At 41.9% G+C, this 27,049-nt stretch overlaps 1 protein-coding gene across 1 annotated transcript in view; it reads left to right on the top strand.

Annotated features, from left to right (window-relative positions):
• Positions 1-19,689: 19,689 nt before the first annotated feature.
• Positions 19,690-27,049, top strand: part of LOC126462698 (homeobox protein six1-like) — a gene marked incomplete at its 3' end in the record, with an annotated part of 422,686 nt that continues 415,326 nt past the window's right edge. The window contains exon 1 of the mRNA XM_050096093.1: positions 19,690-20,278. Within this exon, the coding sequence (XP_049952050.1) occupies positions 19,716-20,278 (563 nt within the window). The remainder of the gene's footprint in view (positions 20,279-27,049) is intronic.

The following is a 27,049-nucleotide window of genomic DNA, read 5'->3' as shown; positions in this document are numbered from 1 at the left end:
TATGTCTACGAACTGCGCAGAGCACAACCGTAACTGATCCTTTACAAGTCCATGTATGGCGACTTCCCAATGGACTACTCAAACGAAGAATATGTCGATATGCCTTTAGTGCTGGGTACAACCGATAACCAAGCTGCTGCTGCAGCCCTTGCGTATGTTGCTCGGTACCCACAAAGGCCCCATGCCGATAATAGTGTTTCCCGTCTCTTGGGGAAAAAAAAATGTAAATTTGTGGTAAGGTCTTACGGGACCCAACTGTGGAGGTCATCGGTCCCTAAGCTTAGGCGCTACTTAATCTAACTTAGGCTAAAGACAACACACACACCCATGCCGGAGGGAGGACTTGAACCTCCGACGGGGAGAAGCCGCATGGACTGTAACTAGGCGCCTAAGACTGTGCGGCTACCCCGCGCATCAATCTCTTGGAGATAATCTTCGTTCGCAAGTAACGGACATGGTCATCCAAGGACTAGAAGTGCTCCACGAATAGAGGACGCGATTATTGAAACCGTTCACCAATCTCCTCGGTGAAGTACCTGTGATACTGGAAAGCGGTTTCAGACATCTCAAAGCGGCCGGCCCTGTAACCGAGCGGTTCTAGGCGCTACAGTCCGAAACCGCGCTGCTGCTACAGTCGTAGGTTCGAATCCTGCCTCGGGCATGGATGTGTGTGTTGTCCTTAGGTTTAAGTAGTTCTAGGGGACTGATGACCTCAGATGTCAAGTCCCATAGAGCTCAGAGCCATTTGAACCATTATCTCAAAACCTGGTTGTTGAAGTATTGCACGATGAAGAGCTGCATCCACGATTACAACGCCAGCGGCTAGAAGACCGCCTTCGACGGGTACAGTTTTGAGAACGGCTTTTGCACCAAGTGGAAGATAACGAACATTTAATAAATAACTTAATATGGACCTCCACTCATGAAGGTATTTTCAACCTACACAATAGCCACATAAGACAATCCACACCGCACCCGTTAACGTGGTTTCCAGGCATACTTTGGCATCATCCTGGATACTGGAATCGTGGGAGGAGTGCTTTCGGGCCCTTACCTAACGCCACAAGATATGAATGCACCCTTGCATCGTACGTTTCTTTGCAATTCTTTGTCTGACTCATTAGATAACGTTCCACTTGCTGTTTAGCGACAGTTATGGTTTCAGAATTACGGTACACCGCCACACTTTGGAATGAATGTGTGTAACTGTCTAAATGAAGGGTTTCCAAGAAACTGGATTGTTCGTGGAGATCCAATGTTCTGGTCTCCAGGTTCCCCAGACCTTAATCCACTATATTTTTATTTGTCGGGACACTTAAATGAAAAAGTTTGTAATACTCATCCATAGATGTAAGCGACGGAACGGATTTCTTTTAGTTTGGAATGTTTTCTTTTCTTGTGCTACTCTGCTTCTTCTTTCCTGCTCCCTTCGTCTGTCATGCGTTATTTTCCTTCAAAGATAGCGGGATACTTTCTCATAGTGTACTATTTTCCTAAGTTCTGTTATGGTACGCTTCAAACATTTTCGTTTTTCTTTGATATAGTCTCGGTCTATATTCTGTGCTCATCAGACTATCAGTTCAACAGGTCTGTAATTCTTCCTCACTTACACTAAAGAGACTGATGTCGACAGCAAAATTCGTTATTGATATCCTTTTACCAAGAATTTTAATCCCACTCCTGAACCTTTCCTATATTTCCTTGTTTCTTTCATGTACATGTTTAACAGTATGGAGTGAGGGGCATCTGGTTCCTTGGCAGATGTCATTTTTAATCCGAGCACTCTGTTCTTACTGATCCCTCTTTGTTGTTGTACGTGTTGTACACTATCCAGATTAACCTATGGCTTATACCTGCTTTTCTGAGAATGTCAGACATCTTCCACCATGTGGCACCATTTTTGTTCAGTGTGGTTAACGCTCACCCATAATTTGTATGAGCAAGCACGAAGAAGTAAAGCAGCGTATGGATATGTGAATGCAAATGCGCATTTCCTATGAAAAATGTGCTCTCGCAAATAAGAGCCGAATGCTCCACAAGCCCTTGGGTGGGGCAGCGTTCTCTGTTCGGACAGTTAACGTGGATGCCGTTTCAATCACTTCCGTAAATTAGATCTACAACGAATTTCACAAAGGATTTCTAATGAGAAATTTTTCACGAATTACGTGACTCATCGTGTTAAATGTGGTCACGGAAATGGCAATGAATGTGTGTGTAAGTCGCCAGTATCGTCTATACGAAACAAAATTAAATATTACAAAAGGCTGCTCTGGTTCATTGTTTCAAGCCTGTTTACTGCAAGATTGGAGGGAGTCTTTTATGCGAAATACCACGAATCGGACCAACAGGCGAAGCCATAGTGGCGACCTCTCGAGAATCTGATACGCCGCCGCGGGCCCTTCAGTCTTCTCAATGTAAGGGTGGGCTCACTATGTGCCCCGATTTATGTGTCAGCCTTAGTGTAAACTAGCTCTTCAGGTGCGTAAACTTGCACTAGCATCAGTTACGTCTAGAATTTACTTCCACGGAACATACTCTTGCGCAGCAGGAAAATCTTAAAACATTAATTCTTAATCTTTATGTGACTTAGGAGACCATTGAAATGAAAACAAAATAATGTATGGGAAAGAGGTGCGGACGCAACTAAGAAAGAGAAGAGATGGGAAGTATTAGTAATGTGTAGCAGGACGTTCAAAATTAAGTGGAAAAATTAAGAACGAGCTGAATAGCTATTAAATGGTAGAAACTACGGAAGAAAACTGTGAGAATCCATTACCATAAAAATGCAATGGTTAGTGTGACCGCTTCTAAGCTAAGGAGAAACAGTGCTGAACGGAGCCGCGTAAGGAAAGAAACTGTAAGAGTAGATAAATATTAGCTGAATAACAAACAGCTTAATAAGGACGCTGAACGCATGGAAGCAGACAAAGAGAAGTGTACATGGTCGAAGAGCGGGAGATCAGTACCAAAACAATTGAAACATGCACGATAAATATAATAAATTGCTGTTAAAATATTCCAGTCGCGTCACCAGCTTAAATTCCCACGAGCTTTCGGCAGAATACCTTTAGATTACTGTCCGTGGAAGCTATAAGCTCCAGAAGATTTTTAAATTCGTTTCATACTGAGCCAGTACAAGTGCAGCGAACTGCCGATTGCCAGAATATAGCAGTTTCCGACAAAAACATTTGAATTTTGTATTATCAACGTTCATCTGTTATCCGTGCATTACCAGGTGGAATAATGGCGGGAGCTTGTGTATATTATATACGTGACTGCACCATACTCTCTGCAAACATTGATAGATTGCACACCCAAATCGAAATCCTGAAGACATGTGTAGAGAAACCGGATTACAGATCTCCTCCAGAAAGACAGAATTCATGAGCAACAGTAGTGCTATCTCCTCTGAATTCAGTAGCATCAAACGGGTTCCAAAATTTAAGTACGCTGGTGAAACACACCGGAGCTCGGAGAATGCCGATTTATCAGGAGGACATCAGGTCCTACAAAGAACCACGACAGCGACTGGAAGGTCAGCAGCAATACTGAAGTGCATCAATATATTGAACTTCTAGAGGAAACGACGCCTGTAGTCATACGGCAATACGAAGCACGTGCATTTAAGCAGATTGGCAAAGAGGATACCATGAGAAACACCGTCCGGACCACGAAAATACGTGAAACGGGATTATTTCTTATTATATAATCAAAAATGGTTCAAATGGCTCTGAACACTATGGGACTTAACTTCCGAGGTCATCAGTCCCCTAGAACTTAGAACTCCTTAAACCTAACTAACCTAAGGACACCACACACATCCATGCCCGAGGCAGGATTCGAACCTGCGACCGTTGCGGTCGTGCGGTTCCAGACTGTAGCGCCTAGAACCGCTCGGCCACTCCGGCCGGCATTATATAATCCCTTGTAAACTTTCTCGAAGGAGCTTAAGATGCATTACCTAAATCCAGCTATTTAGGATTTTCACACCTCTGAATTACATCCGGAAATCAGTTTCATTATTCTGTTGCGTTATGAGCTGATGATATATTTGAATGAATGTTGAAATATTGTCAACGAACTGGCAACGGCCCAACATCATGACGATTATGCCAAAATAGTGTGGAATTTGTTCAGTATTCCTCAGGTTCAGTTTGCGTAGTATGCCACTGAACATGATTATTGTTTCGTATGATTTACTGCATTTGCTAAACGGAAACCAATCATCCTAAAAAGTATTTGTGTTTTTCGATAGTGAATTCCTTAGTTTTGCCTCTTTTATGGCTTACGTACTTACTATTCAGAGCGCCTCGTGTATACAGAATTGGTGTTCCTTCTAACTGCAATGTGACTGTAAGTGGAGACACATAAACACGGAGCTTGAAGGTGACAGGAACAGTTTAGAATGGAGAATGGAGAATTAACTACTAAGGCGCACTGCAGTGGCAAGCATATCTGGTAGAACGAAAAACGAAAATATTAAATTAAACTTTGCTTACCTGAATGACCAAGTAGCATCAAAAAAGTCTTACGGAGCGTGCACGATCCAAACTTGAATGAACACATTTTTCTTGCTCTGAACATTATTTGTTTTCTGTTCTCTAAAGGAAATAAATCTTCCAGTACTTCTCTCTCTCTCTCTTTGAGATGAATGATTGATTCTGTGTTGACGGAGGAACTGACGGGAAGTCTGACGAAAGACGATGGCACAAAGGAAAATGGCGTTTAAGAGTAGATCTGGCTGTGAAGTCAGAAATACCTCGCAAAGCATTTGATATAAAAATGTCCGTTTCTTTCAAAACTACGAGAAAAACAATATGCCTCCATTGAAAGAGCAAAGCGTAGACAAACACGGTAAATAAAATTAAGTGACTAAAGATGGTGTATTCAGAGTGCCGTGATACAGCAACTGAATCGTGAATAATTTGAAGTTTTGTGGGCCGTGCTACAAACCTTTTATACGACAGTCGTACAAGAGTTCCACCTGTTCTGTAAGTAACCTTATCATCCTCTGTCGAACCTCTGCACCATCTGCAAAACTCTTTTAAGGATCCATTAGATTTTTGAAACAAACGATAATGACTTGGTGCGATATATGGTCTGTATGGTGGGTGCGATAAAATTTTCCAGTAGAAACAATGCAACAGTTTCCCTACCACAAACGCTTTTTGTTGATGTACATAGCGAGGCTTGTTTGGGCAGTTCGCCGCAATTTTAGTAATAAATCGCGGAAGGCTTGTACTATCTACTCGAGGTGGGCAATGAACAAGATGTACTATTCTGTTCTATACAAATTTTAGTTTTCAGCCTGCGGAAAGATGTTCTTTCGCGATGGGCGTTTGTCGACGTCCACTGGCTGCTGCTTATTCTCAGATCATGGTGGGAGGGGGGGCTATGAATTTTCAACGCCCGTCACAAATCTTCTCCTTAATTACAGTGGAGCACTCAACTGTAACACACTATTTATAAATGAATAATTCAATTTTCTGTAACTAGTTTGGGGCCCAGATGAGACGGCAGTGCGGACTGGTCATATAAATTTGACATATATACGAGAGCATACGTAATTTTTTAAAAATACTGCAGTATGTATGCTCTGAATAGAAAAAAATGACAAAAGCAGTAACTGCCGTACATCATATACATTAAACTATTGCTACGAAGGAGCTGACGGCACTTCAGATGTAAAGATAAGACGTGAACACTAATGTCCTCAATCTGTCTCATGATTAATTATTTGACATATCGATTAAGTAGATGGTTAAAATGTAATATTTTCTTCAAGCAAGTAGAACGTATAGACCTTGCTCGTATTGTAAAGGCTATTGTACACCTCTTATAACGTTTAAGCTTATAGGCCTATGTGAAATTTGCACGAGAAGTCCTCGCTGCCCTCTTTTGTTGGGCGTGGCTCAGACCCAGTTAGCGGATAAATGGATTGTTCACTCATTAGTACTGCTGCTAGTTGCAAATTTCTTTTTTATTGACATTTGTGAAAACAGGCGCAGTGTTCTCAGACCATCACGGATGGAATAAAATCTTCACTGTGGTCCCCACCAGATCTAAACTTGAACTTGGAAGAATATGGAATCGACACGAACGTTTGCAAGGCACTGTTTCGAGTACAGTACAGCGCCAATTGAGATTTGTTGATTTGCTAAAATTCATTCAGTTCAGTTTATGAAATCATCCATTAAAGTCCAATTTCTTCTAGACAATAACGGACCATTGCAGTTCAAGTTTGAAATTATGTAACAACTAAATCTGACATTTGCAATCTGATCTCGTTTTATCAACACCCCGAATGTTAATGAAAATTTACAATGTTTTTCATGTTTAGTTTTCCATAATTATCTACTTCTACAGCTACCATTCAGACAACTCCTGTCCCTACGTGCTAATTTATTTGGATTTTCGTATAGCATAATTTGTTGTTCCTATTCTGGTGACAAGAAAAGAAACATGGCTTCCTCATTTTGGTTGCCATCTGCTGTTATCTGTTCTATTATAAGAAAATAGTTTATACCTACTTTTACCGTAACTAATATAATAATCGTACCATTTAAAAAGTGTTCAAATGTGTGTGAAATCTTATGGGACTTAACTGCTAAGGTCATCAGTTCCTAAGCTTACACACTACTTAACCTAAATTATCCTAAGGACAAACACACTCACCCATGCCCGAGGGGGGACTCGAACCTCCGCGGGGACCAGCCGCGTACCATTTCAAATTCTGATACTTAGCCTACGCTACTAATACGCTTACCTTTTTTGATCTTGTTGTGATAACTGACCCTGAATAGACACTTAATACGTTGTCGACGACGCTGTTTGGTGATCGGAGAGCTAATCATCGGCAAGAGGGTTTAGAGTTACAGTATCCTCTTTTACTTCAATCATACCTTAGATATTCTTGCCTCCTGAAAGCGGTGTTTCACTCTTTGCCGTATTTGCTATCCACGGACGTCCTCATAGCACAATGCCGAGTGTGTTCATTTCTTTCCAGCTACAGCTAAACATTGTTCTCCCATCATTTCCGTTAAAATATTCGTTTTTTTTCACTGTTTTCATCTGTAGCACTTTTTCCTCACGCTAATGATAAATATGCACTAACAATGAATTACTCGTACCTGCTGAGATAACTTCTACAACAAACACATGTCAGGCGGACAATAATGGAAACAGCAATCTTACTAAAAATGAAATAGTATTTCTTTTCACTTTCTCTTTCTTTTCACTTTCTCTTAATTTGTGCTTTTACTTTCTGTATAATGCTCTCTCTGCATGCTACCTGTATAAGTACCACGCAAGTTACTCACTGATAATATTAGTAAAACTGTGCTTCCTCCGTGACAATTCTTTCGTCATCCAGTGCAAACTCTTATTCGAGATAACTAACGCCGAAAAATCAGAATTTAACCAAATAGAAAGCAGCTAACGCACAGATAACGCTGTTACTCGCTAGACTTCCTCAACGTATGATGAAACTCCAAAACAAACGCTTGAGTTACTCTGATCCAGCGAAAGACATGAACGTATTTATTGCAAAACAACGTTTTTGAAATTTCTGTTAAAGAAGTTGTTATTGCTGAGAACAACGCTAGATCAAACCCGACAGGCTTAGAACATATGAACGGTTTCAGAATTTCAGTATCACAAAGCAGATACTGTCATCTACGGCCGACCAGCTTCTGAGCGTACGGGAAGACATTAACGCTATTGACTAACTGTCAAAAGTTGTCCAGAGAGTTTGGTTGAATGGTTTAGTGTTAGTAAAACGTGAACTCTATTGCGTCTTTGCGGGTCGATTGCATTTTGAAAAATAGTGAAGATTTTTATTTCCTGGGGGGGGGGGGGGGGGGGAGAAGGCCTCCTGATTACTTTGACGAGGCCCGCAACAACTACTTCTCCTGTGTCAACCTCTTCAACTCAGAGGAACGCTTATAACCAACATTCTTAGTTAGGCCTATTGGTTGAATATATTCCCAGACTCTACATTTTTAGCTTCTACGGCTGCCTCTAGTACCGCGGAAGTTACTTACGGATATCTTATGTCCTGTCATACCGTTCCCCTTTTCTTGTCAATGTTTTCCGTGTGTTCCTTTCTTCGTCGATTCTATGAGGAATCTTCTCATTCCTTCTGTTATCAGTTCTCCTATTTTTCAATAACCGTGTAAGCTGTATCATCAAATCTCTCGATTCACATCTTTTCTGCTTTTTTTTTTTTTAACAGCCTGCCACTCACCACCATAAAATACTGTGCTCCAAACGTTCATTAGCAAACAGTTCTTCTTTATACAGTACTAGCTGAATTCTTATAGCTAATAATTGTCTCTTTGTCTGTTCTAGTCTGCTTCTTATATCTTCATCGCGTTGTCTGTAATGTGTCATTTTTCTTCCAATTTAGCAGAGTTCATTCACTTCATCTATTTCGTGGTCGCCACTTTTGATATTAAATTCACCGCTAAACCAGTTTCTGCTACTCCTCATTATACTCTCGTGTTCCTTTGATTTATCCTCAATCCGTATTCTGTGCTCACAGTCATATAGAGAGAGCTTATAGCACGTTTTCTCCCACACTTCGTGGAACAGATTGCCCTGCTAGCACTTAGACACGCGGCTTCACCGTGATAAAAGGCTCGCACGCTTCCTCGTTACGGTGGACCACAGCGGTCCCGACACAGCTGACGCCGGTGGACGTCTTCTTTTGCGTTCGCTTGAAGAGCCTACTTTCCGATACTCTACTCGACAATCTCATTGACCAGATTCCTAAAACCGTCACACTCGCTGAAATTGTCCGCCAGTTTTCTGTGACGCCAGAGGGCGTTGCACAGGTTGCAACGTGTCCCTGTACACTCCGCCATTGTCGTGTCGGTCGCCGTTTGAACAACTATGTTGAACAGCCAAACAAAAACACGAACAGGGCTGCCATGACGCTGTACGTGTTTTGCCTAAAGGCTGCAACGCTAATCCTGTAATTTTTTGCTGTTTTTTTTTTCTATCTGCTCCTTTACACATGTTCCAACATGTGTCGCTCATTTTTAATAGCGAAATTCATCCGTCACAATACCAGCAGCGTTTCCTGCAAGGATAGCCAACTTCATAGTAGTCGGTAAGGTGGTGTTACATGCGATCGGTTCATTTACATCAAAACATAGTCGTCAAGAGGGGGGTGGACAAGAAGGGGCAATTCCCGTTTCTTGGAACCTGGAGGTTCATCACAAAATTCTCACGCATTTACAGCAACGACTGCGGCTAGAGGAAGCCCTATTTTCATTTTTTTTTTAGTTCTGCCTTTGTGTTTATTCCTAGAGACGTTATCTAACTACAGAAAGGCGCGGGTCCAACACCGTAGGGCGAGGATTGCCAGCACAAGAGAAACACGGCAGCAGTAACTATGATTGGCATCCTCCCCAGTTCCTACAAGGACACCCCTGCATCTGCTGTACAACAGAATCACGATAGAAATTAACCATTTCTCTGAGAACAAGTCTCGTTATTGCTTGCTAATTACAAAAGAGGGAGTCAAATGAAGACGAGACAGATGGAAAAAATAAGTTTTTATTATTTCAAAAATAATCGCCATAACCTTAATACATTTATCCCACAGACAGACAAGACGGTCAATTTCTTCATGGAAAAATATTTTCGATTGACTACAGAACTATGGTTGTAAGCAGGTGTGCAAAACTTCGCCCGAAGCAAAGTGGCGGTCACGAATGTAGTTTAGGGCTCCAAAAACATGGAAAACGTTGCGAGCCCGCCCTAATGTCGCCAAGATTGTTTCGACTACGCTGCAAGTTTTGCTGTGAAGCCTTTATACATCCTCCATACAGTCACGACCTCTCCCAATGCGATTTCCATATTTTTGAGTCCTGAGGCCGCCAATCTGCTTGGGACGAACAGGTGCACGTCTAGGTTCAATCCTGGCTCCGCAGGCAAGCGCAAACGTTTTTCCATGAAGGCATTGACCCTTTTGTTTCACAGTGAGGCAAATGTATTAACAGTTATTGCGATTACTTTTGAAATAATAAGTAGTTTACTTACTTTTTTCCATCTATCTCGTTTCCATTTGACCGCCGCTAATACATTCAGTTTTATCCTGCAGACCAGCTGCAACAGACTCTGGCGACACGGTCGCGCTATACTGTACGTATGTACATTAATTCTTAATCTGTGAGTCCGAGTGCAATAGTCGTAAAAGAAGATACCATTTTCTGTGCTAGTAGAGAGATGAAAATTTGAAATTTCGAGGATGAAAAGATACCCTCTCGAGGAACTGGGAGCTTCTCATACTCGAAGAAGGGCAGCACACCGCAACATGCAACTATGAATTCTGCAGTCGTGGTATGCTGGCGCGGTTGCACAATAATGGGGTAAACAGAAGAGACGAGGGGTGCCTTCGTTTAGTCCGAGTGCGTCGAAAGTCAATTGCACCTGCAATTTTTATGGTTGTTTTGGGAAATTTCGCACATTCATCTAGTCGTATACTGGTGCTTATACGTAGCGTTCAAAACGAATTTTGTTGGACATAGTTATGCCAGTCAACACTTAAGAAACGAAGAACATGAAAGTAAAGCAATAACTCCACCTTATATTGTTATTTTCGCTGTGTTTTATGATTTTATAAGCAAGATTGACATGTATTCATGGATTTCGAATGGTGTACTGAAATGTGCATTGAAACCGAACTCCCCTTATGTGTTTTTGTCGTGTGGTAACATGTTGGTGAAGAGCTGTGGTAGATTTCTTGTTGCGTGCTCTCGAGTCCGTTGAAAGTTGCCCTGTTTATTTGTAAGGTCGTTCGCCAATCTCCGTAGCGTCTCTCCAACTCAGTGTCGACGTAGTGTAGCTGAAACTTTCTACAGTAATTAGAAGGATTAGAGAGAGTAACATTTACGTCCGAATCTCACCTACTTTGATAAATAACACTCGTTTATTTCTTCCGTGAATACAACTTTTACTATCGAGTTGTAGTACTTAATATTCACGATTATGAGTTCCCTTCGCCTTTATCAGAGCAAGAACAAAATTGAACTCATTAACATTACACCCAACAACAAACATTATAAAGAATCCGAGATATTGGTATGATTGTTGTTGTTGTGGTCTTCAGTCCAGAGACTGGTTTGATGCAGCTCTCCATTCGTTTTTCTAATGCAGGGTGTAACGTCTTTGGTTCCACACACAGCACAGTACCTGACGCAATTATTTCCCTAATAAAATGTGATATTACAACGACCATGAGTAGATGTGAAATTTTGTAGGTAAGTGTTCAGATCAAAGTGGAACAAGCATTTTTTAAAGTTTTATTCGCTGTATTTCCACTCCGAGAAGTATTAATGTGTCATTTTATATAGTTTTTCTTTTGGTGTACACAAAAAGGTTTTCTTAATTTTCTGACTCTCTTTTCTATTTCTTATTTTTAATTTCCACTTTAAACCTAACAATATTAAAATATGAATACATCTCTTTTGTGAATATTTTCTAGTTTCGAGGCTTTATTTCATAGCTCGTTGGGCACACAAAATTGAGTAGGCTAATACGAGGATGCAATCTCAAATCGTTTAGTTAAAAAGGTAACGTTCATATTCGCATTATTAACGTGAAAGTTGTATTTTTCCTATAGTACTGAAACTGGCTTAATATTAAGATATCAAAGTAATCCCTTAATAATTCTGAGATACAATTAAATTTTCTGTACTTCATATCAAATTGACTTCGTGAAGTGCATTTTCAACTTCTCGTGGCGTAATGAATAGTCCATTAAATTTCGGGCAGTCTTGTGATTCACTCGAGGATGGCCGGACAATACGCTGCCGAAATATCGGTGGAGGAAATTTTACTTGCGCGGCTGCATGCCCGAAATTTAATGGACTGATTTCGTGAAACTTCACACGAATTTGAGACTCACTATGTCAGTTATACGAAAAATGGAAATTTGCAGTCTCACCCAGACTTGCATAAATTCCTGTGGCAACCCACGTATCAAAACCACTAATGAATCATTCTTGAATAGCTTCTGGCTGTATCTACATTCAACTTTTAGGTGCATTTGATTAGAACTCTTGGTATGGTTTCGCTGTACAAGAAGCGAGTGGATATGTATTGGTAAAAATTAATTTCGTCAGTACAGCTGATCATTTTACTCTAATATGGATCGCGGCGACAGCACAGTGCGAAAGTTCGTGTTGTGGCATAGCTTTGGAATTGGCTCGAAGAAGAAGACCCAGTTCAAGAAGAACGCAGAAGTTTGACTGTAGGTCTCCTCCACATTTCAGTCCTGATATTTGTTCAGTTACATGTTTCTTTCTTTGCTTTTGCTTCTGCTTTGGTTCCTTTGGTTATCATTCTTTATTTTTTTCAGCAGACAAGCAGTTGACAATAGCGCTGATCTCAGATCAGCAGTACAGTTATTAAAATCCAGAAGGAGCTTACTGAAAGTGCGAACTCGGCAGTTACTTAATTATGTTTAAAATACTCGTCTTTAGTCTGTCTTAAAATTTCAATCGCAACAAGAAATTGGTTCCTTCAGAAGTCGACGCTAATATCCGCGACGAAGCAGAATTTTTGTGTCCAAACAAAAAGGTATGCTATTGATTTTCTGCGCCAATTTTTGTCTTTTGTAACTTATAAATCGAAAATATTGCTCTCTAAATATTATGATTTAAGATATCCATTTCTCAGTGGAGTACATATTAAAACGATACATTCTTTATGAGTTTGTATCCAACAGCATTTAAAGTCTCAGTTGAAATTTAAGTGCTTTTATTTGAACATAGTTCGAGGAAAAAAAAATTGCTCTAGTTGTTGGCGAATGGCGAATTACTAAAGATGCTTTCGTAACGAGATGGAACGAAACGAGTGAAACCTAAATAAGAAATTGCAGTAGAAGCCAAAACTTAAAAAGTCGTATATTATTATATTGCGGAGTAATTACGTACTCGTTAAGAAATTTTACGTGTCAGTTATGTTAAGTATCTTCATTAGGGCCCACGGAAATTACTATAAGGTCGAGCTGGTAAACGTCCCTTGCTTCGTGCGAATCGTAGCAAACTGAAGTGCACGTTCCCACAGTTTTTGCCTCATTTTTCCACACCGAGAGTTAATTTTTCCCAACTGCCACACGTTTACCGGGAATTAGAGGACTGGTTGCCGGGGTGCAGAGCGGAACCCGCGGGGAGAGAAGGGACTGTTATTTGCAGGTGGTCGGCCGCGAACAGAATTTCACTCCCGGAATCATCATCCATCATCATCAGTGTTCTGCCAAAAGGCAGGTCTTCACATGGTAGTTCTCCAGGCTGTCGGGCCTTCTGCCATCCTCTTCACGGCCGCATAATTTTGCTCTTTCCTTTATGTGGTCTGTCATCTTTATCTCTTTCTTGCTCTCAGTCTTCTCCCACAAACCAGTCCTTCCAAAGCACCTGGTAGCAAGCATTCCCTTCTCAATGAATGTCCCAACCAGTTGTTTATCCTTTTCCCTATAACCTTCAGCAGACATCTTCTCTCACCAAGCTTTTCCAATACTCTTTCATTACTCACTCTTTCCATCCGTCTACTCCCGGAATAATAAAGTATAAATCGATCATATTGCTCTGTGACTAAATATTATCTTTTACCGTACGATATTTCATTCTCAATTGATTAATCTTTGCATTAAATTGATATTATCCTTAAGGCTTTCTATCCACTAGCACTTAGAGTTCGAGCTGAAATTTAAATGCTTTTAAAGTAAATAAATCAGAACTGTGTGTTTCCTCTCCTCTCATAAGGTGGTGCTTGGTTTTGTGTTGTGTGAATTTCTTTGCTCCTAAGAGTATTTTATTTTCCATGCTTTTACTCTAGGAAGTTTTTGTTGTTGCTATGAGTCATCATTTAGATATTAACGGAAGAACATCACTGTTCCTAAAAGTGTTGTGTTCTTGCTATAAAATTATATCCTAAGTTCACCCACAACACTATATGGGCCCATATTTGAACGTTTCAGGTTCTGAGACTGTTTTTCCATTTACTAGGATATTCATGAGACTGCAAAAGTTTTGGAATTGAAGACACAGCGGTTGAGTTGAGTGATGATAATAGTCGTACAAACATTCGCAAATTGTCAAGTGAAGATCAGCGGGAAACATGGAAATGGCAGATTCAGCTTTGTTTAAAGGAACATTCTCTTTATTCGATTATAGATGGTACACGTCATTGTCCTACATTAAAGGAAGGAGTCCGCCCCCGGTAGCTGAGTGGTAGCCGGCACCGTAGCTCAACGTGTTCGGTCAGGGGGCTGCTCACCTTCTGTAATAAAAAACCGAGTAAAGGAATCAACGATCACCTTGAACGGATGTCTTGTGACGTCCGCTCGGACCAAACGCAATAAATAATACCGAACAAAATGAAGAGAAAAAAAAGTGGTCAGCTCGACAGAATGTCAATCCTAAGGGCCTGGGTTCGATTCCCGGCTGGGTCGGAGATTTTCTCCGCTCAGGGACTAGGGGTTGTGTTGTCCTAATCATCATCATTTCATCCCCATCGACGCACAAGTCGCCGAAGTGGCATCAAATCGAAAGACTTTCACCTGGCGAACGGTCTACGCGACGGGAGGCCCTAGTCACACGACATTTACATTTTTATTATAGGAAGGAGACGAACCGTTTGACGCATATCGGCGATGGCAACGGGACAATGCTCAGGCAGCTCGTGTCACTCGAACGGCGCTTTATGAGGAACCTGCTATTCATGTAAGAAAGAAGACTGACGCAAAAGAAATTTGGGATAACCTTACGTCAGTAAACGAACAATCTTTATTGCAGCGACTATATACATTGTTCGTTTGTTTCTTTGAAACGTCAAAAGATGACGTCACGCCTCTTACAAAACACACGTCGCTATTTGCGAACATTTTCCATGACTTGTTCTGTGAACTGGACAAAATTAGTCCAAATGCAACTTTGCCCTTTCGTTCCTCTACCATTGTATTGTCGAAACATTTGGACACGAACTCAGTTTTACAGGCCGACCTGATATCGTGTTCCCGAATCTGAGCAGACAACACAGCTTCTTATTGAGAATTTGCCTTCCATTGAGAATTCGCTAGCTACACAGGCAGCTGGTGCTTTCTACACAAAATCAAAATCGGAGGAGCAACTTCAAAAACAGAAGAAATTTGCAACAGAAGGGAGTAATTCAAAGAAGAAAGAAAGTCATTCGTGTCTGTATCGCAAGAAAGCTCGACATACTATCGCAAACTGCCGAAAGCGCATGGCCGCATAGGAAGCAAAAGCGACAGATAACAACAGTAATAATTTAAGTTCCAGTTTAAAAGTGAGCAGCAAATCAAATACATGTTTTAGCCAGTAGCTAATTGGCTCATGTTAATTTTGATGGTGCAGATTTTTGGATTTCGGACTCTGGCACGGCATATCATATTTCACCAAATAAACGGCATTTCGCTACATTTGAAAAGTTTCCGACTCCACCATGTGTACCGACAGCTGGCAAAGAAGTTATTTTGGCACATGAGACCGCCAGTATTCAGACTGAAATATTCATAATCAAAAGTGGACATATGCTTGGCTTGAAAATGTCTGATATGTACATGACGTCAGACAACAACTTTCCTCTGTCCGTTAAGCTACACAACGTGGATATAATGTGACTTATGATAACAAAGGTGTTATCATTCGACGACGTAATGAAATAGTCGCAACAGGAAGTATACATTACGAACATGCAAGTTTTTCTTCCGGATTCACAAGTAATGATTAACTTAGCAACTTCAGAAGAACCAACCACAATGTTGGCATGAGATAAACGTCATGTACGAGATGTGCTCTCTCGTTTCACTATATCAGGTAAGTGCCCTGATACCACATCGTTTTGTGATGGATGTGTTCTTGGCAAAACCCACCATAAAGCATTTATCCATCGCAGAGATCGTCCACAAACTGTCAGTGAGTTGATCAATGCAGACGTTAATGGACCCATGTCTACTGACTCTGTAAATGGTTTTCGTTACTATGTGATTTTCAAAGATGATTATTCTCGTTTCGTTCTGATATATTTAATGCGGAATAAATATGAAGTGGCTAACAGTTTGAAAACGTTTTTGAAGGATTGTAATGCTGTTGATCATAAGATAAAAGTATTTCGATGTGACGGTGGAGGAGAGTTTAATTGTAACATAGTTGCTATTGTTCTACGAGACCGTGGTATTGAGTTTGGTCTTACGTGTCAGACGCTCCTGTGCAAAATGATGTTACTGAACAAGCAAATAGACATATAGTTGAACTAGCCCGCTCAATGTTAAAACGTTACCTAAATCATTTTGGGCTCATGTATGTGACACAGCCGTTTTTCTACTCAGTCGTGCTGGGAAGTCAAGTGTTTAAGGTAAAACAACAGATTGAAGCTAGTGACCAAGAATATTCGAATGTGTTACCAAATCGACGCCCAGTTCGTGAAATACGTCCCTCAGTAAATTTTAGTGACTACCAATTAGGATACCAGCCTCACCACTATCAAGAAGCAAATACATTAGTTTGCCTGACAAAAGTAATCCACGAAGAGCTTGAACCAACAAACTTCAACGAAGCTATGGAAAGTAGTAATTCCAATAAATGGATTAATGCGATGAAAGAAGAAATGAAGGCATTTGAAGAAAATGATACCTGCCGGCCGAAGTGGCCGTGCGGTTAAAGGCGCTGCAGTCTGGAACCGCAAGACCGCTACGGTCGCAGGTTCGAATCCTGCCTCGGGCATGGATGTTTGTGCTGTCCTTAGGTTAGTTAGGTTTAACTAGTTCTAAGTTCTAGGGGACTAATGACCTCAGCAGTTGAGTCCCACAGTGCTCAGAGCCATTTGAACCAAAATGATACCTGGTACTTGGTAGAACCGCCTAGGGAGAAAGTGTTATCGATAATCGATGGGTACTTTGTATTAAATGTAAATATGATGGGTCGATTGATCGATATCGTGCTTGTTTGGTTGTGCGCGGTGTGTTTCAACGTGTCGGACTTGATAGTGATGTAACTTTCAGTCCAGTTGCTCGTTATGACGCTGTTCGTGCTGTAATTGCGACTGCAGCAGAAGAAAATTAGAAACTTGGCCAATTCGACGTTAGAACTGCATTTTTCTATGGTGACTTGGCTACAGAAATATACATGGCTCAACCTGAAGGTTTCGATGACGGGTCAGGACGGGTTTGTCGCCTCAAGAAATCATTGTATGGACGTAAGTAATCACTTCGTAGCTGGAATAATAAGTTTCATTCATTCATGACAAAAAAATGGCTTTATTAGTTCGACAGCAGATCCTTGCATTTACATTCGACAAGGCAATAGAGAAAAATTGCTGTTTGCTATTTATGTCGATGATGAACTTATCGCAGAAACAACTTACAGTGCAGTGAATTCATTTTTAGGTATGCAAATAGAGCAACGAGAGTCTGGCTTGTTTATTTCACAGCGAGCATACACAGAGAAGATTCTACATCGCTTTATCATGGCTGATGCAAAACCATTAAAAACTCCCTGTGATAATGAACAATTAGACACTGAATATAGCAATATTCTTGACAGCAACACTCCTTATTGTTCGGCTATGGGATCATTAATGTACCTGGCATGATCTACTCGTCTAGATCTCTCTTATGCTGTTCCAAAAGTTGCTCGATCTATGACTAAACACAGTTCTTCTGATTGGAACGCTGTAAAACGCATTTACAGATATCTTCGTGGTATTTCAGACGTCGATCTCTTCTGTACTTCATCTGGCGGTAAGCTTTGTGCCTATGGTGATGCTGATTTTGATAGCAACATAAGACGCTCAATAAATTGTTTTGTTTCAATGATTGGCGAAACGGCTGTATCGCGAACATCTCAACTGCAGAAATCAGTTGCACTATCCACCACTGAAGCGGAGTTCGTTGCTGCAAGTGAAGGAACCAAGGAGTTTGTATGGCTCAAGAGACTGCTGTTGGCGACCAGTGGATAAAGAAACCCGTCCGTATTGTTCATTGACAATGCAAGTGACAGTGAAGTAATGAGAAACGCAGAGTTCCACAAACGTTCTAAGCACATCGAAGTATGCTATTATTTTGTGCGGGAACTCTATCAAAGCGGAGATATCAAAGTGGAATACGTATGTTCTGAAAATCAACTAGATGACATGTTTACAAGTCCTTTAAAATCAAACAAATTTAAAGTAATGTGTACCAAGATAGAACTTCATAAGTAATGTGTTTCGTCTTCTTATTTTATATTTAAAAGTTGTACAGTGCACCACTGTTTGATGTGGGGGGAAGTGTTAAAGTAAATAAATAAGAACTGTGTGTTTCCTCTCCTCTCCTAAGGTCTTGCTTGGTTTTGTGTTATGTCAGTTACTTTGCTGCTAAGAATTTCTTTTATTTTCCATGCTTTTACTCTAGGAAGTTTCCTCTCCCCTCCTAAGGTCTTGCTTGGTTTTGTGTTATGTCAATTACTTTGCTGCTAAGAATTTCTTTTATTTTCCATGCTTTTACTCTAGGAAGTTTTAGTTGTTACTACGAGTCATCTTTTAGATGTTAAAGGAAGAAGATCATTATTCCTAAAACTATTGTGTTCCTGCTACAAAATTATATCCTAAAAATTATATCCCAAGTTCGCCCACAACAGGTGCATTCGTTTTAATGTGCCTCGCGTTGTTGGTGACTAGCGAATTGCCAAAGACGCGTTCGTAACAAAACGAGAGGAGCCTGAATAAAAATTTGCAACAAAAACTGAAACACAAAAAACTTCTATATTGGTATGTTGCGGAGTAATTACAATTCGTTGAGAAATTTTTCGCGTCGGTTATGTCAAGTATCTTAATTATGGCTCATCTAAATAACAGTAAGGTCAGGCTGGTAAACGCCGCTTACTTCGTGCGAATCGTAACAAACTTAAGTGGAAGTTCCCGTAGTTTCTGTCTTATTTTCCCTCCCAGAGCGTTAATTGTCCGCAAGTGGCACACGCTTACCGGGAATTACAGGATTGGTCGCCGGTCTGCAGGGCGGAACCCACGGGGGAAAGAAAGGACTGTTATTTGTAGGTGCTCGGTCGGGAACAGATTTTCACTCCCGGAATAATAACACGTCGTATAATTAATTACGGGCGCGAGCGGCGTGGCCGTAAAGATAGTGTTTTTATTAACGACGACGTTCCAGAGGCGGACAATGGTCGCGCCGCCGTCTCGCGTCTGACTGATGGCACACGTGGCCGGCGCGGCGCCTCCCACAGAACGCGCTAGCCCGGCCCCCCCGGCTGGGCGGAGACCAATGGCGAGCGAGCCGGCGGGAGCGAGGAGGGTGATTGGGCGCGGCGAGGGGGGCGGGACGCCGGCGAGCTGGTCGGGGCGGTAGCGGCGGGCGGCCGCGGCCGGCAGTACGTCTCGAGACCTCGAGCCGAGTGCGTCGACGCTGTGTGGGCGCGCGCTCGATCCGTGCACGTCGCCACGCGAGCAGCCAGCTGGGAGAGAGCGGCGGCGCATGGCCGGCTAGCGCGCCGGCTGCGATGCTGGCAGGGCCCCCCTCCGCTGGCGGAGGCCTGCAGACGCCGATGCACCACTTCCAGGCGCAGCAGCAACAGCAGCACTCGCCGCCGCCGGCGCCCCCGCCGCCGGCCGTCAGCGTCGGGGCGGCGACGACGACGGTGGCGTCGACCGCCCCCGGGGGCGGCGTCGGCGTCGGTGTGACGGCGGCGCCCAGTATGAGTCCGTTGCTGCCCAGTTTCGGCTTCACGCAGGAGCAGGTGGCGTGCGTGTGCGAGGTGCTGCAGCAGTCGGGCAACATCGAGCGCCTCGGCCGCTTCCTCTGGTCGCTGCCGGCCTGCGACAAGCTGCACAAGCACGAGAGCGTGCTCAAGGCCAAGGCCATCGTCGCCTTCCACCGCGGCAACTTCAAGGAGCTGTACCGCATTCTCGAGTCGCACCAGTTCTCGCCGCACAACCACCCCAAGCTGCAGGCGCTCTGGCTGAAGGCGCACTACGTCGAGGCGGAGAAGCTGCGCGGCCGGCCCCTGGGCGCCGTCGGCAAGTACCGCGTGCGCCGCAAGTTCCCGCTGCCGCGCACCATCTGGGACGGCGAGGAGACGAGCTACTGCTTCAAGGAGAAGTCTCGCTCCGTGCTGCGCGAGTGGTACACGCACAACCCGTACCCCAGCCCGCGCGAGAAGCGCGAGCTCGCCGAGGCCACGGGGCTCACCACCACGCAGGTCTCCAACTGGTTCAAGAACCGCCGGCAGCGCGACCGCGCCGCCGAGCAGAAGGACGGGTCAGTACGCGCCGCTTTGCTCGCCTCGCTAGCTGCCCCTTCCACCATAAACAGTGATTATTTGCAAAAAATTACGCATTACCTTCACCGGACAAAATCGTCACCCACTGGCTGTGCAACAAATTTTTTGTCCATCTTGAATGCGTTTACAGATATTTGTGAAAGTTTGTCAGGTTTCGGCTCCGGCAAAACATCATCAGATCTGAGTACTTTTATCGCTCGTGGAGCCAGAAGTCGTACAAAACTGTACACTACATAACTGTGCAATGTTTTGAGATACTGCTTAAACAACAATTGAGACAACCGACCATTTACATATTTTACGTAACCAAACGCAAGAGGGAAAAAGTAAATGATTTCCTACTAGAATTAGGGCAACAGCAACTGCAGCACCCTCACCCCTCAACGGCTCTTCTTCTGCATGACTCATGCAGCATGGACAGTGGCACAGGCCAGCCACTATGTCTTCTCCGCTTTCACATTTCTTCAGCCCTTTGGAATACCTCCATTTGACAACGTTGTTCTTGCTCTTAGCCTGTTTAAGCATCTCCAGGTGGATCAATCTAGAGTACCTCCCGATGTTAGTCACTCAGCACGTTATGGCCACATTTGAAGTTGGTCAAATGCAGATACTAGCTCTCCACAATTGTTTTCTGGCAACGCATGGAGACATAGATAGTGCTGACGCGGAACGGAGGAAACTTCTTCTGGGTCTCAACCTAGATCTTGGTCGCTGACGGCTGTAGATCGATGTAAATGATTTAGTTCAGCCTTTTTGCTTACAGTGTCTGCAGCTATTTTACGGCGTAGGACGATCTCAGGTGTTGCAATACCTGCCAAGCAATAACCTTGCCTGTAGGTGTCGGTTTTACACGTCCAGTGATCAGTAGGCTACAGGAGTGATCCGTCTGCTCCACTAAGGGTGGAAGGGATGTATGCAAGAATAAGACTACAGAGAAAAAACTAAAGAAAGACGAAAGTAATGAGAAGTAACATATGAGATTGGCAATAATTTTGAAAGTGGGGACCACTAAGTGGATGAAGTGAAGAAATTCTGCTATGTTGGAAGCAAAATAACTCAAACAGAGCAAACAAAGAGGATACAAGAAGCACATTGGTACAGGCAAAGAGCGTGTTCCTCGTTAAAAGAAATCTAGTGTATCAGTCGTAGTCTTAGTTTCACATTTTTATACGCAAATTTACATGCTGCGTCGTAGAACAACACACATCCGTTCGGTACGGGAATGGATTAGGAAATAATTTCGACAACACTGGTAAGATATATCCTCTACCGTAGTACCGTCGCTATTGGTAACATGTCAAAATATCGAAGGTCTGGCCTGGACATATACGTCACCGCCGGCCGATGTGGCCGGGCGGTTCTAGGCGCTTCAGTCTGGAACCGCGTGACCGCTACGGTCGCAGGTTCGAATCCAGCCTCGGGCATGGATGTGAGTGATGTCCTTAGGTTAGTTAGGTTTAAGTAGTTCTAAGTTCTAGGGGACTGATGATCACAGATGTTAAGTCCCATAGTGCTCAGAGCCATTTGAACCATATATGTCACCACGTAGAATCAGAATTAGAAATAAGTAATACAGATCGCTGTGTCTACTTCATCTGACGACGTCAGGTTTTGCAAATGTATGTGAATGTAGAAGCCATCCATGCTCTTTGGGTTAATGGTACACGTCTAATTTTACAAATAATAGAAATTGTCACACGAAAGAATCCTGTCGTCAGTAGTCTACAGAGGGTCAGTCCGAATTTCCCGACAAAATTTCGGAGGTTGATCAAGGTTATTTTCAGAGTATTTTCCTCTAATAGACACGTGGTTCCCGATGGCTCGTTACGGAGTAATTAAGTAATTACTATTTATTCGCTTTATTTCCGCATTAAACTTTTCTGTGACAATACGTTTACAGCAGTGAAGAAGCCCTGTGATATTTAACCATTCTAGTTAGGAATGATTCGGTTTCTCCTACGTACAGATACATAAGTAGTGTGGCGTGGTTACTGTCGCTTCGAGAACAGATCACCATGCAGTGGTTGCGTCTGTCATCCACTGCACTCAGTGAACCCATACATGAGATGTGCATCGACCAACTCTTCGTCAGTGAACCTATCCTTATTGCTGCGTTTCGCCTTTAACGTACAACTAACACTGCCAGAAAAACAAAACCCGAACGGGTGCAGTACTGAATCCAAGCTGAGGGCGAAAAGCGTAACGAGCCTCCCTATTGGCAACAGAAACTACCGTGAGCGGGTAGAACAGGTATGTTTTCAGACAAGACGCACGGTATATACCGTGTGCAGGCATTTTCAGTGAAATACAGATGAAAACATTAATATTGAGTATGGAATCTAACGAAGTACAATTACTGTATAATGGGCCATCGGGGACCACTGGTCCTTATACCAAAATTCTTTGAAAATATCTCTCAATAACATCAAGCGCCGTTTACCGCTAGATCCATAGGCGGCACCATTCCTCACAGAGGAAGATGCTCAACATTCGAAGACACTGCCAACATTTTGAGCTCTCTAAGACGTTCTGTGCTGTTTCCCACGAGTGGCCACATGCAAGTGAGCGAGGAGTTCCATACGATCCCTCACATGTTTAGTGTTGTCATATTAAAGTGATGAAAATGTTTCTAAAAAATATATAATTTAAAGGAATTTTGAGATTGGACGAACATTAATACACGGCAGAAAGCTTAAAAGCATATTCTCTCTTCCCTGCCGTTTCTAAGACATAACTACTTGAAATTAGTAGGGTAGTAAATTAATAGGGTTGTAAATTAACAGACTGTTTTGCGAAGTGATCCGTCGTAACTTCAACTTCTTCTTGAGACCACATAGCACTTAAGTAACTTAGTCAAAGATCTTTTATAAAAGGCTTTTTATAAAATACTTTATTGTGTGCTGGGGTACTTTTATGAGATCTTTAATATTAATTTAAGGGTGGGGCAAGCTGTTATTAAGATGTGTCAAGATCTTTGATAGTGTAGCACGGTCGGTATTCTTGGCCTCAATTCTATATCTGTATATCTTCATTCTTATGGGCGATGTTGAAACTTTCTTCTGTATTTAGTTATACTTTCATTTATGTGAGTGCTTCACATATTTCTGTAGTATATCATACTTTTTTCTAAATTCCAGATATTCATTAATTTCTCTCTATATCTTCTTGCAACGTCTAGAGGTGCCCATGTAAATCTAGTTTCCACGTCCTAAGTTCTTATTTTGCCTTTCTCTTACAAAACTATTGTTCACTCCCTTCCGAGGCAGTGGTCAAATTTCCCTTCCCAGTTAATAATCGCAAATGTAAAAAGCCTAAACAAGACACATGTAATGTTCCTCCGTTTCAGCTGTTGGTGGGAACGCTAAACTAGAATGGGGCTATAGAGAACTGCCGTGTTTAGAAAAACGGCTAATGTCTATATGATCTGCAGAAACATTGAAGTTAGTGGCGATACAAACACAATTAATGATTTGTGAATCTGCTGCCAGTTATAGTGCTGACACTTCCAAGTAGTTGTACTTGAGAAACATGTGAGTAAAGACCAAGAGTTTATACGATGATTTCATTCTCGGTCGTCCATACTATCAGCACTTTCCTATCAAAATTCACCCTGTTCAGTAAAGTGAATTTTGGCAATCTTCGCTCCCACATATAACAATTAATATGCGAAAAGTTTCGTCATATTGTCCTACCCTTATTACCGAGAGTTCTCTTAATCTGTTGCTACCGTAGTTCCTGTAATAAACATTATGAATGTTAAGCACACAAAAAACATTTCTTCTACCTTCTTATTTGGCTTGTCGGGAACCTAAATTTGACATCTCAAATCATTTAGTAAATATTACAGGACTTAACGTTTAATGGATAAAACCGCCAATAATCCAGAGAAAGATATTTTATACTTCATCTTATCAGCTGAATTTTGTTGTAGTCACCATTTTCAGATTGCTTGAGTTGTACCTCACACGCCGTTTAAGATGGATTTTAAATATTTAGAATATGTCCAGCTTATGCAAACAGATGTAGGCTACTACTCTGCACTGTGTTTTTGTGGCGTAACACGCATCTGTGATATATATATATATATATATATATATATATATATATATATATATATGACACGGCCATTTGTGCGAGGTGCTTTATGGTTTTAAATATATTAATTACGACGGACTTTCTATAATGTACTTATTTTTATCCACATGGCAACTTAAGATGTGAAGATGACAGCAAAGTATGTGGAAACCGGTTGTTTTAAAAAAAATATTTATACGATCTTGGCTGTTCAACCGTTGTAGCAAATAAAAGAGATCGCTCCTTCGCCCACAACAATATCTGAATTTTATTTCTTCTTATCTATAGAACAATAGTTATTGGTAGTAATATTATTTACAAATAATGATCTATTTACTGTAGTGTTGAACGCCGTATAGTTTCTGTGGTGTTAGCAAAATGGCCATCTTTAGACCCTTGGACTTTGTTTGGTACCCTGTTCACATTTTCTTTAGTTATCAAAACAGTTCCTTCTTTTTCTTTCCGTGCATTTCCCGTTCTCCAGCTCTTGGCAGTTCTTTATTAGCTCCAATATACGCTCTGTAATCTATTATATCGCGAATAGCAAGCAGCCTCATCTTTTTATTTTCCGTGTCAACAAATAAATACAACTGCGTAACGGAACGATGCGTCAGTGTCGACGCCAACTTCTAGCTGTCAAACACACCGCGACAATGAATTGCAACTTAATCATAAAGATTAACGCTTGTGACTCGGGTTCTTGCGAGATCACCATGATTTCTAAGGCTCTGCGTAAATGACATTTGTCGGAGTTTAAGTGGTAGCCGGTATTGACGTACAGAACCAGTAGTTGCGTGGGTGGACGGTGGACAAGGTACAGGGCCTTGTTGTCACAGGCTGGGGTTCCCTAATGCTGGAGGGAGGGTCAACACGCCGTCTTTCAGGAAGCCGCGCTGCGTTACTCTCTGGGACGGGGACGGTCTCGCGTGGTCAGCTGTTCGCTGGCCCTTGCTACTCTACTGTCAATGCGTTCGGGACACTTTAGATATCCTCCGCACCCGCGCTTGGGTGTGTGTGGTTTATAGGCGCACGACTACAGAGTTATCAGCACCCTAAATAGCTTCCATCAACTGACACAGTGCAGCTTAAATTAATGAAAACTTCACTTCATTTATGTTAATTTCATAAGCAAAACGAACAGTTTTACATAATGAACATCAATTGTATCTGACTCTTCAGTTGTATATTAGGACCAGTACTGTTCCTGATATGTACTAATTACTTTCCCAGTGGTGTTACTCTTGGGGAAGAAATTCTCTTTGCTGATGACAGCAATATTACAGCGACTCAGAAAAAAAGAGTACTCCCTTCAGAGATAGCAAATAAAAACCTCAAGGAAGTTTACAATCGTCCGATATGCAATAAAGTAATATTGAACATAAAGAAGACAAAATGCGATGAATATCAGTTTAAAGAGGAAAAATGATGTTGTTAAATCAAAGCTAGCCAACACATCCATTGACTATACAACGAACACAAAATATCGAGAATGAATGTTGATTCTCAACTGAAGTGGCGTAAAGACACAAAGATACCTGCAAACAGAATGTTAGACCCTTAGACTTGTCATCAGCGTTTAGCAGCCAGTATCTTTTAAATACGCACTATCCGTATGTACACTCAGTTCCCATCTACGGAATTCTTCTCTGGGGAACAAACGCACGAAATATGAACACAGTTTTCAAACTACAGGAAAGAGCCATAAGAATAATAAATATAATTTTTATTGATCTCATTCTAAAGGTCTGTTCAAAACACCTGGGATATTAGCTACATTATGTTGTGCAAATCGAAAAAAACATTGACAGTTCCTGCACAAACAGCTCTTTCCATGTCCATGGAACAATATGTAGACTACACCGACATTTACCAACAAGGAATAAGCATAAAACTCAAAACAGTATTTTCTGCAAAGGAATAAAATTGAATAATAAACTGCTAAATGCGAGCGAAGAGATTATCAAAACGAACTTATTTAAGAAGCCAGTACTTGTTAAAGCAGTACATTCTATGTAAAGAAGTACTGCTTAGGAAAAGCGGAGTAGGGGTTTGGTACAAAATGGCATAGGTAAATAATAATGGCTATAATAATAATAAAACATCTGTCATTTCACATTACACTTTCTGACTAGGTGACTTCCTTTTTTTCTTCAAAACCGTAGTCCCAAATCCCTGCGGTGGATAATACTCACATCTCCTTTCTGATCGCACCATCTCACTCATTATATACGGATAATGACACAGTTTTTTCAGTGTGGCAAATGGGAAGCTGAAAATAGAAACCAAATATCGTCTTTATACTCTTGGCATTAACTGATAGTGTGTGTACTGCTACAGTATGAAGTAATGTGTGTGTAGTGTGTGGGAGTGTGTGCAGTGACTGGGAGTGAAGAATGAATGAGCAGTGTAACGTTAGTCTCTTACAATATTAAATAATTTTTTTGGGTAACGTTAGTGCACACCAGCGATAAACCAAATGAGGTAAAACATTTTAAAGAGCCTGGCCTCCTGTTCGGGACGGTGCAGACTCCAGTTTTCATCAGGCCATCCTGATTTAAGTTTCCCGAGATGCGCCGGCCGAAGTGGCCGTGCGGTTAAAGGCGCTGCAGTCTGGAACCGCAAGACCGCTACGGTCGCAGGTTCGAATCCTGCCTCGGGCATGGATGTTTGTGATG

This window comes from Schistocerca serialis, chromosome 1 (genome assembly GCF_023864345.2).
Source record: "Schistocerca serialis cubense isolate TAMUIC-IGC-003099 chromosome 1, iqSchSeri2.2, whole genome shotgun sequence".
Taxonomy (NCBI): Eukaryota; Metazoa; Arthropoda; class Insecta; order Orthoptera; family Acrididae; genus Schistocerca; species Schistocerca serialis.
The sequence above is the reverse complement of the archived record's forward strand: the minus strand, read 5'-3'. Positions and strand labels throughout refer to the sequence as shown.